The sequence below is a fragment of the Nicotiana tomentosiformis genome, chromosome 4, assembly GCF_000390325.3.
Source record: "Nicotiana tomentosiformis chromosome 4, ASM39032v3, whole genome shotgun sequence".
NCBI lineage: Eukaryota > Viridiplantae > Streptophyta > Magnoliopsida > Solanales > Solanaceae > Nicotiana > Nicotiana tomentosiformis.
Window position 1 is genome coordinate 125691899 of NC_090815.1, and position 18289 is coordinate 125710187.

The window sequence follows — 18289 nt, forward strand, 5'->3', positions numbered from 1 at the left end:
TCATAAGCGAAGATGTCAACGGCGTATTACTGACACTCGGTGTGGACTCTTCATTTTTATTATCTCCCATTTTGCTACAAATACGATTTATTTGCTGACACTACAGAACACCAAAGTAATTCTTTTCTGATGTGGAAGTTCAGACTATGCTGCAACCACAGAGCATACTAAGATAGAACATTGGCTCTGATACCAATTGTTGCGGAAGCCGAATATATAGAAAGTGATTAAATCACAACTACTATATCTAAAGGTAGCTAATAAATAGTAAATGAGACAATAATAAAAAGAACACCAGAAATTAACGAGGTTCGGCAAAATTTGATTTTTGCCTAGTCCTCGGACACAATCAACTCAAACTTTATTTCACTCCAAAAAATACAAGTGAAATACTACAAGAGAGAAAGAAGATTCAAATGTCTTAGGGGATAAGAAGGCAAGTGAGAGATGATTTCAAATGAACAAAACTCTTGCTATTTATAGAAGGGAAATGGCCTTAATAATGTTATGCTTGACATCATATTAAGTGTGAACATGAAATATAAATGCATGAAAAATGCATTTACCAATTTCTTCCTAAAATGAGGCTTCAAATGTTCACACTAGTTCATATTAATCTCGTCAAAATTCAACACAGTGCACTTCCTTCAATTAAATCCATTAGCGCCACAGGCTTCCATCCGCTCTCTGGCCATAAAACCTGTTTAAAAATGATTGTGCTGCAACAATTAGCCATTCCGGCCTTGGAAAAAAATCCTATTCCTTTGCATAAATATAACAATAGGAAGAAATTCCCACAAAATTCAAATATCATCATCAACAAAATCGTCAACAGAACTGATGAATTTGAATTTTCTTGATCCTTAACACTGGTTTAAGTTTTAAGGTCATATTGAGGAAAGCCATGAAAAAAAGATGTAAAAGAAGAAACACTCTTACTAATTGTAAGGTTGAGAGCAACGAGCGAATATTTCCTTTCCTCCCTTGTGACCATTGCTTAATTTTGGCATCTGAAGCCTATAATTTAATGTTATGGATGCTTGAATTCAGCAGAAATAAATTACTTGGTTGTCCTCAGATTTGCTATTAGTTTGTGAAGCGTTGCTCTGATCTTCAAATAATTCTTCCACCTACGAAAAGTTAAACTATCTCATCAGTAACACAAATATACAACTGAGCCATTCCACAAATGTGCTTCCCTGTTTGATCATAGAAACTTTAGTTGTAAGGATCTGAAGTCATCAAACTGGTAACAAGTTGCAGACTCTAAAATTGTATGTTTCTGTTTCGTCTAACATCTTTTTCCCACTTCTAGTACTAGTACTTGCATTACTTTTTTTTGGGTACAGCATTAAGTTGCAATGCCAAACATCATAAATGCTCACAAACAGTCAATTTCCTTGACTCTGCAATAAACACAGAAGTGAGGAATTGCTTTATGGTATAGAAATGAGTAAACGCCGATGCTTCCAGTACCAACTATTCATTTAACATTTGCAGGTGGAAATGAACTATTGAAATCCAAAAAATAAAGTCCAAATTTAAAGAAATACGCCAATTTAATCAGACCAGTGGTTACTTTGCCACTACAATTTAAAATATGGCTAAACTCTAATAGTCATCCCAAAAGATGGCCAACTCAGCTATTTTTTATTGAATGTGATGCTTGTTTGAACATCATGAAATGAATGTTGTGTGTTTCTACTACATACGATCCAAGGAGTAAGTACAAACTCAGACATTATGACTTCTTTAGATTAGGTTTTTGAATTTATTTAAGGAGCATCGTTCCATTAGTAATCTGGCTAAATATTCAAGGTTCGATTGAGATCGTTCAAGAAATGTTCATAGGATCATGATAGTGGGCGGATCTATAGCCCAAATTATGGAACCCACAATATTTCCGTCAAACTAAATATTTTATGTATATATTTTTTATAATTGGTCTAACACCCATATTTCAAAAAGATTAAATAGTGTACTTGGTTGAATATTAAATTATTTACCCGGAGAAATATGGATAAATTCATACTTAAAACTTTTTTCTATTTTCTTTTTAGTGATGTATTCACGTTCAAAAAATTCTAGATCCGCTGGTTCAGTGCCACCCAACAACTCTTATTAAAATGCGTGGCATGTTTGTTGAGCCAGTCTCTGTCGAGCCGCACAAATATATAAGTTTTAATTTTTGCTTGTACTATGTGAAAAATTTATTTTGTATTTTCTTACTTGTTTTTTTAAATCGGGTGTCTGTGTTTTCTTTTTTGGTGTTTGTGTGTGTGTGTGGGGGGGGGGGGGGGGGGGTGTTTAAACAATTGGTGCTGTAGATACTGTAATTTATCATCCTTTTATAGGGAAAGAATAGTTTATATGTGCCGAGTCGTCAAGGTAGTTGGCTGCTATTTCGTGTGTATTCTTGAGTTTCAAAATGATAACGATTCTCCTCCTTTAAGATCTATAATTTTGCTTGCCTTCGCTGTCAATTTTGTCTCCAATATTAATAGGATTAGACGTATTGTTTCCGAAATTTGTGAATAGAATTTGAATCTCCTTAACACTCAACAAGAGTATCGAAGGTTACTGCACATATTGTTACTGAACTGTGGAGTTTATGTCCTTTAAAGAAAGAAACAAACAAACTGATAAATACAACAACCCACTATAATCCCACTAGTGGGGTCTGGGAAGGGTAATGTGTACGCAGACCTTACCCCCTACCCTGGGGTAGAGAACCTGTTTCCGATAGAAACTCGGCTCCTTCCCTCCAAGAACTCCCACCTTGCTCTTGGGATAACTCGAACTCACAACCTCTTGGTTGGAAATGGAAGGTGCTTACCACTAGAGCAACCCACTCTTGTCAAAACAAATTTTGTTGCAAAAGATCTGAATCGGTTAGGCTAGTTTGAAAGTCAATTTGCCCTTCAAGGAGAGAAAGGGCAAACATGATTAAGGAAATCTTTTTGAAAAATATTAATACCCTATATATAGAAAGAAAATGAACGCCAAACGCATGATGAACAAGTAGAGATGTATCACTTGCATTGCATAGATTGCATTTGAAAACTAGAGCACATAATCCATTTTAAAGTTAGACTAAGTGTTAAAGGAAGGAGTCCTCCCATCAATGTAAAATGCACTTACAGAATCTCAGTTTAGTTTATTTCACACGCAATGGGTTCTCAAAATGTAACTTGTGTGGATTAATGGACAGGTAGGGGTCAATGCTAAGCCCCACCAAAATGGAGGATTTTAACCCCCACCCCCCAAAAAAGCATTCTTGTATCAATCTAACAATATTAATAACTAGATATTACATGTCTAATCGTCTGCATAAGTCGTTCACAAGGTTACCTCTGGGGATTTCATAGTCAATAGCTGCAACAACATCCTTCAATTTTACAACTCCTTCGCTAAGTTCGCGTTCACCAACAAGTACCATCCAAGGGATCCTCGAATCTCTGGCCCGATCAATATGCTTCATCACTTTTTTATGTATCATGAATTCTGCTTTCACTTTAGCATTCCACAATTCACCAACCAGCTCAGCAGCTAAAGCACTGTCATCACCAAGAATGCTAACGAGAACTTGAGTTTCAGTGGCTCGGATTTCCTGGAAAATTGTACACTTCAGGGAAAAACATGGAGAGAGAGAGAGAGAGAGAGAGGAGCTTATAAAATAATAGGCGGACGAGAAAAGCACATAAAGGTAGGCAATGAAATGGAGCTAGTACTACAACAAAGTTAGGACATCTTCAGACATGCAGATTGCACTTGCCATTGAGCGGATAAATAAAAAAAGAAAAACCAAGTAAAACAGAACAGTCTCTCAATTGTTCTCCATCAACCCCATTTTCACTCTACATTTTCAGTTTCTTGTGGGAGTACATTCGTTTATTAACTGCATTATGTGCACCATGAAATGCTAGGGACATTCATCAAGTCTTGAGTAGGTTTGTAATAGTATCGGTACTACCGCTTTGTTATCATATTGAATTATGTGAACTGTCTCATTTATAATCTTAAAAGAAGGCTCAAAGATGCTAGAGATGGGACACTTTTATTTACTTATTGATGTGCAAAGAGTAGAGAAGGTGAAAACTACCAAAGTCTATTTCAGAACAAATCAGATATGTTTATTTAGCTACTATCACCTGATTCTTGTCTTTCTGAACCTGTTCCATGATTGCAAACACTCTCTCGATTCCCAGACTAATCCCAACAGCAGGAACCTGCCGTGTGCCAAACATCCCTATTAGATTGTCATAACGTCCACCAGCAGCAATCGAACCAACCTGCAGGCATTTCCAGACCAGCAGTAGTGCTCAGAGAAGAGAAACTTTCATTTATGAACATTTCATGCACTGAAAAATATAATAGGAAGAACAACGAAGTAGGAACAGAGTTATATATTGGAAAATGCCATAATCAAACTACTAGAACTTCACCATCAATTTGATACACAGATGTTCATCAGGGTATAATGATAGGACATTTAAAGAAAACGAGGCTGCACTTGGAGGCTTGGAAACATGCTGTTCACCTTGGAAAGAGTCAATTACCTAGAGTAGCGTTCAACTCCAAACATAGTATGTGAGACAAGAGGAATCTACAATTATGTACACTGGTTACTCCAGTTTAGATTACTTAATATAATGATCAAAGGTACTTGAGAGATACTTTCGACTCCTGACAATGTTGAGAACTCAAACAATTTATATATAAACTTCTTACATGCCTGAATGCACAAAATCTGAATTGATTATCACCACATCAACAAGCCAAAGTTGCAAAAGCATAGCTAACTGGAACTAAAAACTCCTTAGCACACTGAGAGATCTACCTGAGTAGCTCCTTTAAAGACAGCTTCGAATATGACTCCTGTGTAGTAGTCAAGACCTCTTGCAAGGCTCAAGTCAAAAACGACTCTGTCAATACACCTGGACCTCTCAAGAGCTTTAAACATGGTGTCTAATTCATCCAATGCAAGTGAGGATTCATTGTTCTCCAAGAAACTGCGTTCCTGCTTAAGCTTAGATAATAATTCCACAGGAGGTCCCCTCCATTTGACAAATGTACCAATTCTGTCTGATATCTCATCACTTAAGCCTTTCTCATCCACCTGGTACAAAATACAGTGGCATTAGAGTGCTAATGACATGCTCGCTCTGTTTCAAAAAGATACTCCTTCCGTTTCCATTTCACTTTAGATGATGTAGTTTGACTTGGCATAAAGTTAAAGAAAAAATTAAGAAGACTTTTGAAATATGTGGTCCTAAAAGCTTTGTAGGGCCATGACATTTGTGTGGCTATAAAAGCTTCCCATTAAGGGTAAAGTGGGTAAAATGAAAAGTTTAAAGTTAAATTGTTTCCAAATATAGAAATGTGTCGTTCTTTTTGGAACGGACTAATAAGGAAAGTGTGTCATTTAAATTGAAACAGAGGGAGTAATATTTTTGACAGATTTTTCAACATAAGTCTCTTTAGTATTTCTTTTTATGAAGACATAAGTCTCTTTAGTAATTTGATTAAAAGATCTAGAAAAGCAGTATTTTTCATGTCATTCCTAAGTCCCTTAGGTACATATTGACATCTAATTTCACCCTGAAATTGATTAATGGCCCTTGAAAAGTAAATGGCTGAAATATGAGCAATCTTAAGAGGCAGGAACAACAATGATTTTAGAAAATAGATAATCAAATATTTAAAAAGAAAACTACTCAGTAGGAGAAACTAAAACGATTCACAGATTGCAGTGAGATACTAGAAAAAACCATACGGAGGGAGTAACCTTAAGAGAATCCTTACCTTCTAACATGCTAGAAGTCCACAAGAACATATGAAAAAAAATGATTTATAAGAAACAAAGTTAGAGTTTGCATTGAAATTCGAGATCATCCTGGTATCCACACCCCAAGGAAAAAGCGAGGGAAACATAGAAGAAATTAAACATTTCTTCCGTTCATTATATCATCCTTTTCAATGTTTTAACACCAAAACAGACCAGTCAGTTGAACAGTTCAACTGGGAATCAGTAGCACTGCCGTCCAGTTAGACCAAGTTTTGACTTGGTAAAGAACCTGTGAGCTATGGTTGAACCAAACTAGACAGCATCAATGGGTCATCAAAATTCTCATCTCATTGCTCTCCTGATTGGCTTTAATATTGTAAACACCGCAAGAAAAAAAACTCAAACTACTCTATAGCCTGAAAGTTCTGGAATTTAGAGCACTAAATCCCCCCCAACAAAACAAATATGCGACAAAAGCCAGGGAGGTGAAGGAACATTGGCAGTCCAGCAACGCACAAGAGAAGAAACGAAGTGTAAACCTAGGTTGTGTTTCAAGTAGTCCAACCAAGAGAAAATTGCTTAGGTTATAGGAAGAGAGAATACAATTCATTACGTGTTTTTGCTACATTAAACAGCGCATGAATCAGCATGTCTAGTCACACATATTATAGACTAGGAGTTAACAACCGAGCCCTGAGATAGCTTTAAGATGACCGAAATGCCAACATCTGGAGAACCAAGAATGAGAGAAACCAAAACCAGCAAGCCAGTACTAAGCAAAGCACCAGTAACTGATAAAATATTGAATAGCTATCTTAATAAAATGTACAAGTTTATGCCGACCTGAGATGATGCCTCACCATTTCTTTTTTTATCTGCTCAAACGATTGTTTATCCAGCTTGTCAATGCTTGAACAAATGGTTCTGAATTTCTCTTGTGGCACCCCGCATATAGCTAACATACCATCAAGCAGCTTTCTGTGATTAAGCTTTACCTGAATAAAAAATAGATGTTTTACATAATTAGTTAATGTCATACACCACTAATAGGACAGATGATTCCCTAAGATTGTATGAGAAACGATACCAGAATGTTTTGGATTATAAGAAACATAAAGAGAATATATACACAAATAAAATTGGTATAACTCCGGGCAGATATACATAGCCACAAAACAACTATGTTGCTCGGACACTCCGAAAATGTTATGGGGTGCGTGTCGGATCCTCCAAAAATAGTATATTTTTGGAGGATCCGACACGGGTGCGGCCTCATTTTGGAGAATCCGCGCAACATAGCAAAACAATTAGAAGATTTAAATTGCCCAAATGAAATAGCCAAAAATACTGTGGTAATGTAAGATGATGATTTGAGAGCATGCGCAGGGAGAGAAGGGGGCAGGGGAGCGAGAAAGAATCATAAGACAAAATCATATTTCAAGTGATGGGGACTAAATTGTGTCCTACCAGGATTAATATCATTCCAAGGTCAACTAACAAGTATTGATTGAATTTGGACATGGCTTGAGAACCATTAGAAAGTTTACCTCATACTCTCCAATATCAAGCTCATCTAACAACTCGGTCAAAATCTTTATGACCTCAAAATCAGGCATCATCTTCTCAAACTGACCAGCTATATCAAAATCACATTGGTAGAATTCACGGTATCTACCCTTAGACGGGTTATCTCTTCTGTACACCTTAGCTATCTGATAACGCTTGAAGGATGTCAGACCATTCATTGCTACGTATCTAGCAAACGGAACTGTCAGGTCATAACGAAGAGAGCAAAGTTCTCCCCCCTGCAAACGTTGACGGGGAAAGGGGATTCATCAGTACAAAAAAGATCAGGAAAAATACACAACTCAGATTCTAATAATGAAAATAAAATGCACCTCTTAAACGTTGTGTGCACGTCGCAAATATGTGTATGCGTGCATGCGTGAAACTCACATGTGACAAGGTGCACCAGCAAATCAGCAAATAAATAGCAGTTTAAACAACTAGCACACCTGATCAGCAAGGTCATAGATTAATTTTGAGTCTTCCCCGTATTTTCCCATCAGTGTCTCTCTCATTTCAAAAGCAGGAGTATCCAAAGCTGAAGCACCATGCCTTTTGAAAACCTCAACTATAATTGAGAATGCTTTCTCTCTTATAGCCATCTGTTCTTTTGCAAAATCACGCGTACCCTGTGACAAAAAAATTGAACATTCAAATTTGATGTTAAATGAAAAGTTAACAATATCCATTTTGTGCACCTACAAAACAAAGCTATAACTATTGATATTCTCTTTTAAGTTGATATGTCAATGACGAGGCGATAAGAATATCAGGACTTAAACTGAAGGTATTTTAATTTCCGAATTAACAATTCTACCTCCTATAACACTGTTCGATAAGGAAACAAATTACCTAACAGAAAACATTGTGAAGGTAAGTTAAAGATCTAGTTCCTCTTTCTGCCAGGGGATGAAACATACAAAATTCAGAAATAAGAGTCCAACTTCAACATAAAAGACTCCTGATAAAATAGATACTGCACAATAAGTTTACAGCACAATGTCTTAGCTTCTTAAGTGATTTAGCCTTTCTAAGTTCTAACCAATATTATTAGCCATAAAGCTGATGCAGAAACTTCCCCACACAATCTTTCTTGGGTCCAAAGGGATTTATAGCTATTAAGGCTTCATAACTCACACTCCGCCTCTGAATCCTCTCATTATAGGCCGGCCAATTTTGCCATTGCATCACCTAAAACCTAGTGTACATCCTTCAGCATTTCCATCCAGTTGCTGGAAAACCTCCACCAAACTCAACATTGACAGAAACTATTCCATAAGAGAAGGCATTGAGCAAGCGTAACAATTGAATATCACACTGTTTCTTTTTGTTCCTTTAGTAAATTGAACATTAAAGTGTTTAAAAGGAAATTGAGTGAAAGCGTAAGAGTTAGATTACTTCTGTTTTCGATAAACTTGAGACCTTTTTACAAGGATAAACATCAGAACTTATTCAGAAGTAATAAATATTAAAGGAAACATATTCATATTCTAAATGACTGCTGCCAAATTTCTTATTTTCTTGCGCTTTTAAATAGAATGTTTCCATATCTCTTGAGCTATATAGTGTTATCGGGTATAAAGGGGCATACACAGGGATTTATTAAAGTTCTTGGACCATTCCAGCATTGTCTTAAGGATTTGGTATCATTTGACCTGGTAACAAAACCAGATTAGCAGGTTTCCAGCATTGTTTTATGTGTAGCCCACATATCTTTTTCACATAAACAAATAAAGGAGACAGCCAAGTATTAAACCAGTTCCCAAATTATCACAGCTACGAATAATTCAATGAGCGGGAAAAAGATAACTCAGTATGGTTCTTACCTTTGGAAGTTTAGGCAACCGCCGGCTCTCATTGCTCTCCACAATATCTTTCACCTTTCTCAGTAATGTGCCAAATCCCGAGTCCTTCGGGTCCAGCAGAGACGAGAAATGGCGAACCAAATTCTCGAATGCCTCAGTCTGAATAGGCATGCTCAGCAGCCTATCCTTCAAAAATTGCAGCAGAGCAGTGGTACCTTTACCAAGAATCTTCTTCTTCTTGCCTCCTTTTTTACCTGCTTTTGCACTGTCCTCGCATACACTCGTATTACCGCTGATAAAGTCTTTTTCTTCGAGCGAAAAGAAAGCAGCTAAGGCCTCCCATGAAACTATTTTCTCTACCATCATCAGTAAGGAGTTAACATCATGTGAAAACTTAACATATTCCTCATCCGAGTGAGCTGAAACCAAAGACGCAAAAACAGCTTTCAGCTGATCAGGTCGAGGACATTCTTTTTGCAGCATTGCAGAAATTTCATCATCTCTGGTGCGCTTCGCTCTGTTATAACTGATGTTGCCCAAATCTTTAAGTGCCACAGCCAATGAAAACAATGTGGTGCACATTGCACTAGCTGTTCCAGAAGATCCTGAATTAGATACAACAGCAGAGTTCAGTTGCACACGTGTGCTGGAGTGCAGGAGCCGGCAAATTTCTCTAAACTTGCCGTGCACAACTGGAACACTAGAAACTGCAAGTTCATCACTATTTTTGTTCACGAATTTAGAACCGTTAAGTAAGATCTTGACGTCAGCAGCCACGGACACGACGTCCTTGGCAGTGGAACCATCACCGGAATCATTCAAGTTGAAAGCTGATATGTCCGCACCCAAGGCCTCGCAGGACAAGGCAGCAACGGCGTCAATAATAACAGACAAAGCTGAACTTCTATGATCCAATATAGCGGAGATTCCAGATATTGCTGCTACAGAAAATTCCCCTGGCGAAACGCCGTCAATAGTATTATCAAACGAAATCGAGGACACGTCATTGAGGATGATATCATAGAGCTGAGTGACGGCAGCGGAAGACGAAGAAGAGAGTAAGAGCTTGTTTAGGAGAACTACAAGAGAAGCTTTAGACTCCTCGGGTGTTAAATTACTGAGTACTGAAAATGCGGAAGATTGTGTAGGAGCATTAGTGTTGTTGCTGGTTTTGGAATTGGAGGAAGATGATACTTTGGAGAGTGCTGAAGAGTCAATTCTCGGGCGACTGAGTCCGTTGGCGATTTCGAAGACGGAGGAGGACGACAGTGATGAGCCTTTTCCACCCACAGTAACCACGCGTCTCTCTTCTGCCATGGAAATGGAAGACTGAGGGTTTGAAAAGAATTACTCTCTTGTTTGGGAAAGAAGGGAATAATGGGGCTTTATTTGGATTTTGGGCTTAGTGGGCTGCTGAAATTGGATGTGTATCCTAGAAGAAGAAAGGCAGCTTAGGCCATAGACCATGGCCATTTGTCTCAAGTCAGTGTTTGCACATTTGGCCTCTTTTACTAACCTAACCTAACCCTACTTACATTATTCACTTAAATAGGAACTCTATTATATGCAAGTTGCACAATAACAGTACTTTTCTAAACTGTATATATTGGAGTTGCAAGTTATGGTCGATTTTAGAAATTTAACATTTTTCACAAATGAATTTTATCAATTTGAATGAATAACTACTGCAACTTCTCTATCAATTCTAAACTAGCTCTGTCTTCTCACGGATTCAATCATGGGTTCGTGAATTCAGTAGCATTGAGATCTAATTTTTTTTATATATACGCACAAAAGATAAGTATTGATAGAGTTAGATATACATTTGAGAACTCAATATTTCTGAATTATAAATCGGTACTCAATCTATGTTTGACGAGTCACTTAAATCTTGCTTGAGATCCTAAAGTGGACTTGACAAGGACATTTATGACTTTAGAATATGATACCCTATCTCATTCGTGGGAGGCAACTATGAAGTTGATTTATAAGGATTTGAAATTTCTACTATTATAACTATAGTTTATTTAGGCTTATCCTTTTTAGATCACAAGTAAGGGTCCCAAATCCTGATTTTTCATATTTCATTCTAAAGATTATTTCATTTTTTGGGGGTAGGAGTTGGAGTGTTTTTTTTTTTTTTGCGGGGGGGGGGGGGGGGAGTTAGGGGACCAATATTGTAGCCAAAAAGGACATGGTCTTTCCAATAAAACTTTAGTAAACCAATGAGGATTAGTTTATTGCAAGTACTAGTTCTTGCTCTGCTATAATAATGCAAATCAATTATATCAAGCACATTTTACAAGATTGACAGCTTTTCCATGAAGAAGTACAGCTGCTTGGCGTTTTAAAAACAGAACCGGAAAATCGCACCAAATCGATTAAAAAACACGACTAGTTTTGATTTGATTTGATTTGGTATTGAGTAAAAAAAAATCTAAATCAAACCGACATATAAATATATAATTTTTATATATAATTTTAAGACTTTTGTTAAAATTTTATTTAAAAGATGTCTAGAAATATTTGAGAACCTCTCATGGGATATAATATTTAATACAACTATAAAGTGTATTCATTTTTATTTACTTTAAATAATAAATTGTATCACTTTCTTATTATGTGTTATTAAAATGCGTCGATATCTCTTTGTTCTTTCATATTCATATGTCAAGATTTATTATATATTTTTCGAATTTGAAATGGTATTTCGATAATCTAAAATTACATAGAACATATCATTATTTAGGTATCATATTTATTTTTATGTTTAATTATTAAATTTGGTTAACCATGAAAGCGTACATCAACCAAAAATTATTGGTAGACGACTAAGAAAATAAACTATTATGTGTTACTAAAAACAATTCTCCCGTAAGATCACTTTAATAAATCATATGTTTGTTATTTTTTATTTTTTTTTAGTAAACATATATTCACTTATCAAAACTTTATCTATAACTTTAATAATGCAAGATTGAAATAATATTCATGTAACAAAAAAACCGAAAAATCCAACAAAACCAAACCAATCCAAACCGATATAATTGGTTTGGTTTGGTTTTGATAAAATCCGAACCAACCCGGTCCATGTAGCTGCTTGTAGTTGTGCCTCTTCTTTTGAAACCTTCATTAACATCTTGTATCTCAAGTAGACAAACACCAACTTTCACCTATCTCAACAGCTAATAATGGGTACCTTCAAAACCTTTTTGTATCTTCACTTACCATTAATCCACACAATTCAATTGGTATTTAACATTACACTGACTTTTACACTTCAATGTATTTTAAAATGTTGAAGCCGGTAACCTGCCTTATTTTTCAAGTTGTTAATCCTACTTATTATGGACGGTAATATGTAGTTATCTTCTAGGTAGTGTAAAAGTGTTATTTACATTGTAAGCGTAAAAAAGTTTAACTCTTTAATCTTGAGGATGCCTATATGTTCCAAAAACTTCAGGCTCACCTTTGATTTCACCAACAAAGAAGTTGAGTGAGGAATCAGAGTTATGTTGATACAACAACAACAACAACAATAATCCCAATAAGGCCAGCTTCCTGCTGCCTACTATCGCATGTTGTAACAACTTTCACTAACTCATAACTATGCTGTGGCAAAAAGAATATATGAACTTTGATGAAAGTCTTTGTCTGCTCTTTTAAGTATAGATGAACCAGTTTATGGTATGTTGTGTGGACTGGATATGTAAGATATTGCCTGGTATGTACACAGATGAACAGATTTTTCGTAACCGTGCCTCCTCAGATACCACATTGCATATGTGAATGTTACATAGGACCAAGCGAGTTGAAATGATCCCAAGCTTCCTGCAACAAACAAACTTAGCTAAATATGATTCGACAATATAAGTAAAAGGATTTCGGCTCATGAAACATGACTTAACTTAATAGCATGGCTGAATAATAGTAGTAGAATCATGACGAATAGAACAATCATAGACTTAACTGTCTAAACCAGAAAATGTATATGACTTGTAATACTCAACAATGATCAGTTTTTCATTTGCATCACAGTTTCGTGTAGGGTTCATATGCTACTACACACTCACACTATAAAAGTAATGTTGTAAGACTTGCTCTAGGAAAAAAAATTGCTTTATATTTAGTGCTGACATGTCTAAAACCTGCATCCGAAACTGGGATTTTTGGCTTTGGAAAAAGTTACATGTACTATTCAACAAAATTATAAGGTACCTGAAGAATATCAAAAACTTTTTCTGCAATGTATTTCTGGTGAGAAGCAGCACCCTTTTGTTGGAGCTTATCCGGATGTATATAGAGTAACGCTCTTTGATATGCTCTCTTCACTGCACTTCCTTCAATTAAATCCATTAACGCCACAGGCTTCCATCCGCTCTCTGGCCATAAAACCTGTTTGAAAATGATTGTGCTTTAACAATTAGCCATTCCAGCCTTAGAAAAAAAATCCTATTCCTTTCCACAAATATATAAAAATAGGAAAGAAATTCCGAAAAACTTCAAATATGATCACCAACTAAAGCTTCAACAGAAACTGATGGATTTGAGTTTTTTTAACCCTTAACACTGGTTTAAGTTTTAAGGTCATATTGAGGAAAGCCATGAAAAAAAGATGTAAAAGAAGAAACACTCTTACTAATTGTAAGGTTGAGAGCAACGAGCGAATATTTCCTTTCCTCCCTTGTGACCATTGCTTAATTTTGGCATCTGAAGCCTATAATTTAATCGCAAACAATTACAATCATGTTATGGATGCTTGAATTCAGCAGAGATACCGACAAAAAGAAATAAATTACTTGGTTGTCCTCAGATTTGCTATTAGTTTGTGAAGCGTTGCCCTGATCTTCAAATAATTCTTCCACCTACGAAAAGGTAAACTATCTCATCAGGAACACAAATATACAAACTGAGTCATTCCACAAATGTGCTTTCCTGTTTGATCATCGTAAACTTTAGTTGCAAAGATGTGAAGTCATATCACCCAACCTATTAAGACATCAAACTGGTAACAAGTTGCATACTCTAAAATTGGATGTTTCTGTTTCGTCTAACATCCTTTTCCCTCTCTAATACTTTGCATTACTTTTTTTCTTGGTACAGCAAAAATTGCAATGCCAGACAACATAAATGCTCACAAACAGTCAATTAAAGAAACTTAAAAAAAGAACCCATACCACATAATTTCCACCAAATAGATCATCCATGCTTCCAACTGAAGCTTTTCGATCATCTCGTTTTGACTCTGCAATAAACACAGAAGTGAGGAATTGCTTTATGGTATAGAAATGAGTAAACGCTGATGCTTCCAGTACCAACTATTCATTTAACGTTTGCAGGCTACAGTGGAAATGAACTATTGAAATCAAAAAAATAAAGTCCGAATTTAATGAAATTGAGAACAATAATGTAGAGGTAGCTGCTTATAGTTAACCTTAAATGAACTCCCAACATTTCCTTAGGTAATAGATTTTTCAGAAGAGAGTAGGATCGGGCTTCTCGTGTCTTAACCAAGGTAGAAGCAGGTACAAGTTAGTAAAGGAACTGAAACAAGGTTCATCATTTTGTTTCTTACAAAATAAGTATAACTAACCATTAGTTGATGGAGCTGCCTTTTGATCTGAATAATCTTTAGTCTTAGGAGTTGGTGTTTTCGTTTGGGAATATTTAGTTGTTTTCTCCTGCTTGTTAACATTTTGGTGTACCTGCAAAAAGCAAGACACAGAATCAGAACTTCTACAGATAACTACCAGGGAGCAACAGTGAACCAACTGTCCCCCTTACATTGGAAGTCTAATTAAGAAAGGAAAATCTTAGAATTGGTGGGAGTACTAAAGAGAAGTTTGGTACATTTTGGGTTGCATCTTGCGTTTTGTTAACGGTGGGCAACTGAACTTTCTCATTTGCTTTTGGCATGCTGAAACTCTTTTCACTTTCAACTCCAGTATTGCTGCTAGCTTTCCATCTAAAGCTTTTACTTCGACTTTCACCTTCTTGGGGTGTTGAATGAACCTCGTGGTTGAACATCTTTACAAAGTCTTGAACCTTTCCTTTAATTCCAGCTTTACTAGAATTCTCGGTTGATCTTAACGGAGAAGCTTGCGGACTACCTCTGTTAACTCCTGTATCTACTATAGGCTTTTTGTCTAAACCTCTCTTCCCTTTTCTCTTAGCTTGTGAATCGCTTTTTTGCTTGTTGTCACTGGCCTCAACATCACCTTTCTTCAAATTTGTGTCAACCTCAGCATCAATTTTCTTCACATTTTCCTTGACTTTATTTTTTGATCGTGCTGCTTCTTTCTTAGCTTTGACCGTGTTACTCTTCCCTTCTGTGTCTTGTGCCATCTTAACACCGCCTGCAAAGCAAAAATAACATTTTTTTTGTGTAAGACAGACTACAAATGTCTGTAGTTGCCAGGTTTGAAATTAGAAAGTACCTTTTTCCTCGGCCTCATTAACTAAAAATGCACGAAGAGGCTTCAACTCATCCTTTATAATTTCTTCAGAGTTCTTTGGAACTTCTTTCTGGATTCCCTCACCTAAACCTGACTTCTGTCTGAAGAAAGGTTCTTCTGTTTCCCTTTCAGTTCTTAATATAGTGTCATCTTTAACACTTTGAAGGGATTTTGACTTTGGAATGCCGACAGTTTCCCCAACAATACCATTTGCATTGTCACTTCTCTCTGAGTTCTTACTTGTAGTACTAAAGGATTGAGAATTCCCGTCCCTGGATATGTTGAGGTTTTCTCCCAGCGGCGATCTGGTATCCATGTCATCATTCTCTATCCTTCCATTGGAGCTAGAACATATTTCAAGTTTAATTTTCTCTTTAGACTTGAAATGCTTCCCTCCCTTCAGTGGAATAAGTACGGGAACTCCTTTGCCTGCCCACTTGTATATGGAGAAATGAAATTGATATTCAGTACTGGAAGCTTCCTTGCTTTCTCCGTTCTTCTTCAGATTGCCTCCTATGTCTTGCTCATCAGATTCAGACATGTATCTTAATTCATCACCAATACTAGTACCTTCACGGGATAATGGACTTTGTCGATAAAATGTGGGAGCATCATTTTTCATCTCTTTCTCTCGCTTCTTTTGTGGACTATGACTTCCCGAAGCAAATAGGGGAAGATCTGTTGCTTTCGTCAACTTGGCAGGAAGACTGAAGAGCAAACAAACACTAATAACCAATCTATGAAGCAACAATATGACAATTTCACTACCCCTCCTTAGAAAATCTTACTACTACCAAAGGTTATAAAAAAAAAAAAAAAAAAAACTAGAATTGACCTGTTTCCTTTATCAGCTAGAGAGTAGATCAGTTGTTGCCACATAAAGTTAGTCTAAACTGAAATTATGTACTTCCTGTTAAAGATGAAGATTGAAACAACTCTAGTAGATATACCGTTGTTACAATACTACCACTGTGCCCAAAAAGGGACCGCGAAAGGAGTACAGATTATCTTCATTAATTCAACAGCAATTACAAGCTAACATTCTTTCCTGTTTTACAGTGTCAAGGCCCTACTGCTACCAAAAATTCAGCCCTTTTCCCTTATTTGCCAAGTCAGGAAGTGGAGGATATCAAAATTATTACCAACTCCACAATTATATAGAGTTTAATTTCTATGCACTGACGATGTAAAGAACAAAAAAATTACAATCAGGTTAAGTCAACCTACAACAGGTAACTTAATATTGTAGTAACCTGCTATAACTAGTTAAATTGCACTGATAATATGAAAAACTCACACTGTCAGTATATAACTCAAATCCTTCCACATATTAAATCAAAAGCAAAAGCAAGAGAAAAGAGGTATACAAATTACCTGAATTGAGCAGGGAGTGAAGTAGCAAAAGCTTCAAATTTTGGTGACAAAGGACGAACGGGGCTTAAAACTCTGGAACCGGGATTTGAGCCAAAAGGGTCCCTATCACTCCTCCTTGGTGATTCATCAACTCTAAATATATCATCATAGAAATCTTCACCTTGATTTCGCCTTCTATTAGCATTTTCTGCCCCAAAAACTGGCTTTTCATATGAATTGCGCGATGAACCTGCTGAATCTTCTTCATACTCCATTGGGTCATTGAAACTATGCCTCTTTCTCCCTTCTTGGATTGAAAAACGTCTGGGGGGACCCCCGAAAACATCGTTAAAATCCATGTCCATGTCACTAGGTGAGTTCTCAAATGATCTTTGAGGACCATATTCGAATAAAACATTTTCCTTTTGGGAAATTCTCTCCATGGAAAACCAAGATTACAAAAATGGATAACTGCTAAACAATAAGTTCAAATACAAAAAAAAAATGGCGGGAAATTGTTGAAACTCCAATTCTTTGGGCAACCTAGGTTCATGCAAGAACATGTGTGGGAACCTTGAGAGAAATTAATGCATGTTCGAAGTGTACTTTGGTTTTGAATTCTAAGATTTTCACGAAAATGATGTGTTTTTGTTAAATGCTTAAAAATTGAAAATTATGTGGTTGGAAGTTATGAACAGTTCACAAGACAGGTAAGTGGGGTTACGACAGTTTTATGTGAATAGACTACATACCCAATACTAATAGTTTAGTGGGAAACTGAAGCCACAGGATATGCTGGTGAGATAATGTTATGGCTGTGAATAGTGTGGATAAGAGAAGACAATATTGCAAAAAGACAAAAGGAGAAAGAATATTTGCCTCACTAGCAAATTCTATTTTTTCTTGCTCAGTTTCTCCTTAATCACCTAATATTTGGTGAGAAAAAATTCACTCTTCTAGATTTTCCCCTTTTAGTCTGTGTTATTGAAATGATGGATTTTTAGGACCACTTGAATATGTGAAGGAAGTTTAAGTGCTTTTTTTGTATTCACATGCTGTTCTAAACAACTCTAATTGCTTTCATCTCTTATTTGAATCAAATTCTTTCACGGATTCGAGCCGCGGGAAGAGCCTCTTGCAGAAATACAGGGTAAGATTGCTTACAATATACCTTTGTGATCCGACCCTTCCCCGCGCATAGCGGGAGCTTAGTGCACTGGGCTGCCCTTTTTACAGTACTTTAGTTATCATTTAACTTCTCTCTGGTTCAATCAATCTATATGCACCCACTTAACTATGTAGCTTTAGTTCTTCAAATGTTG

General features: G+C 36.4%; 2 protein-coding genes and 1 long non-coding RNA gene across 3 annotated transcripts; all 3 read right to left on the reverse strand.

Moving 5' to 3' along the window:
* Positions 1 to 203: 203 nt before the first annotated feature.
* Positions 204 to 1217, reverse strand: LOC104095066 (uncharacterized). The gene is made up of 3 exons (XR_686052.3): positions 1065 to 1217; positions 940 to 1017; positions 204 to 700 (listed from the first exon to the last, which is right to left on the reverse strand). It is a non-coding gene; the product is annotated as an uncharacterized lncRNA (long non-coding RNA).
* A 1811-nt stretch (positions 1218 to 3028) lies between these two features.
* On the reverse strand, positions 3029 to 10519 carry LOC104095065 (histidine--tRNA ligase, cytoplasmic-like). Its single transcript, XM_009601116.4, has 7 exons — positions 9181 to 10519; positions 7804 to 7983; positions 7336 to 7593; positions 6649 to 6783; positions 4841 to 5119; positions 4152 to 4292; positions 3029 to 3610 (listed from the first exon to the last, which is right to left on the reverse strand). The coding sequence occupies exons 1-7, from the start codon at positions 10474 to 10476 to the stop codon at positions 3311 to 3313; spliced, it is 2589 nt and encodes an 862-aa protein (XP_009599411.1). The 5' UTR covers positions 10477 to 10519; the 3' UTR covers positions 3029 to 3310.
* A 2086-nt stretch (positions 10520 to 12605) lies between these two features.
* Positions 12606 to 17681, reverse strand: LOC104095064 (J domain-containing protein required for chloroplast accumulation response 1). The gene is made up of 9 exons (XM_009601115.4): positions 16989 to 17681; positions 15597 to 16321; positions 15010 to 15515; positions 14753 to 14864; positions 14337 to 14404; positions 13959 to 14024; positions 13799 to 13876; positions 13378 to 13554; positions 12606 to 12990 (listed from the first exon to the last, which is right to left on the reverse strand). The coding sequence occupies exons 1-9, from the start codon at positions 17408 to 17410 to the stop codon at positions 12952 to 12954; spliced, it is 2193 nt and encodes a 730-aa protein (XP_009599410.1). The 5' UTR covers positions 17411 to 17681; the 3' UTR covers positions 12606 to 12951.
* Positions 17682 to 18289: the final 608 nt, after the last annotated feature.

What these genes read in the sequence shown, in the direction of transcription:
- LOC104095064 (XM_009601115.4), bottom strand. Translation starts at nt 17,410, where the DNA reads ATGGAGAGAATTTCCCAAAAGGAAAATGTTTTATTCGAATATGGTCCT. An exon ending in TATTTGGTGGAAATTATGTG is followed by an intron (nt 14,025 to 14,336) that starts GTATGGGTTCTT and finishes ACCTTTTCGTAG; the next exon opens with GTGGAAGAATTATTTGAAGA. An exon ending in GCAAATCTGAGGACAACCAA is followed by an intron (nt 13,877 to 13,958) that starts GTAATTTATTTC and finishes ATTAAATTATAG; the next exon opens with GCTTCAGATGCCAAAATTAA.
- LOC104095065 (XM_009601116.4), bottom strand. Translation starts at nt 10,476, where the DNA reads ATGGCAGAAGAGAGACGCGTGGTTACTGTGGGTGGAAAAGGCTCATCA. An exon ending in AGCAGATAAAAAAAGAAATG is followed by an intron (nt 5,120 to 6,648) that starts GTGAGGCATCAT and finishes ATTTTGTACCAG; the next exon opens with GTGGATGAGAAAGGCTTAAG. An exon ending in TTCAGAAAGACAAGAATCAG is followed by an intron (nt 3,611 to 4,151) that starts GTGATAGTAGCT and finishes ACAATTTTCCAG; the next exon opens with GAAATCCGAGCCACTGAAAC.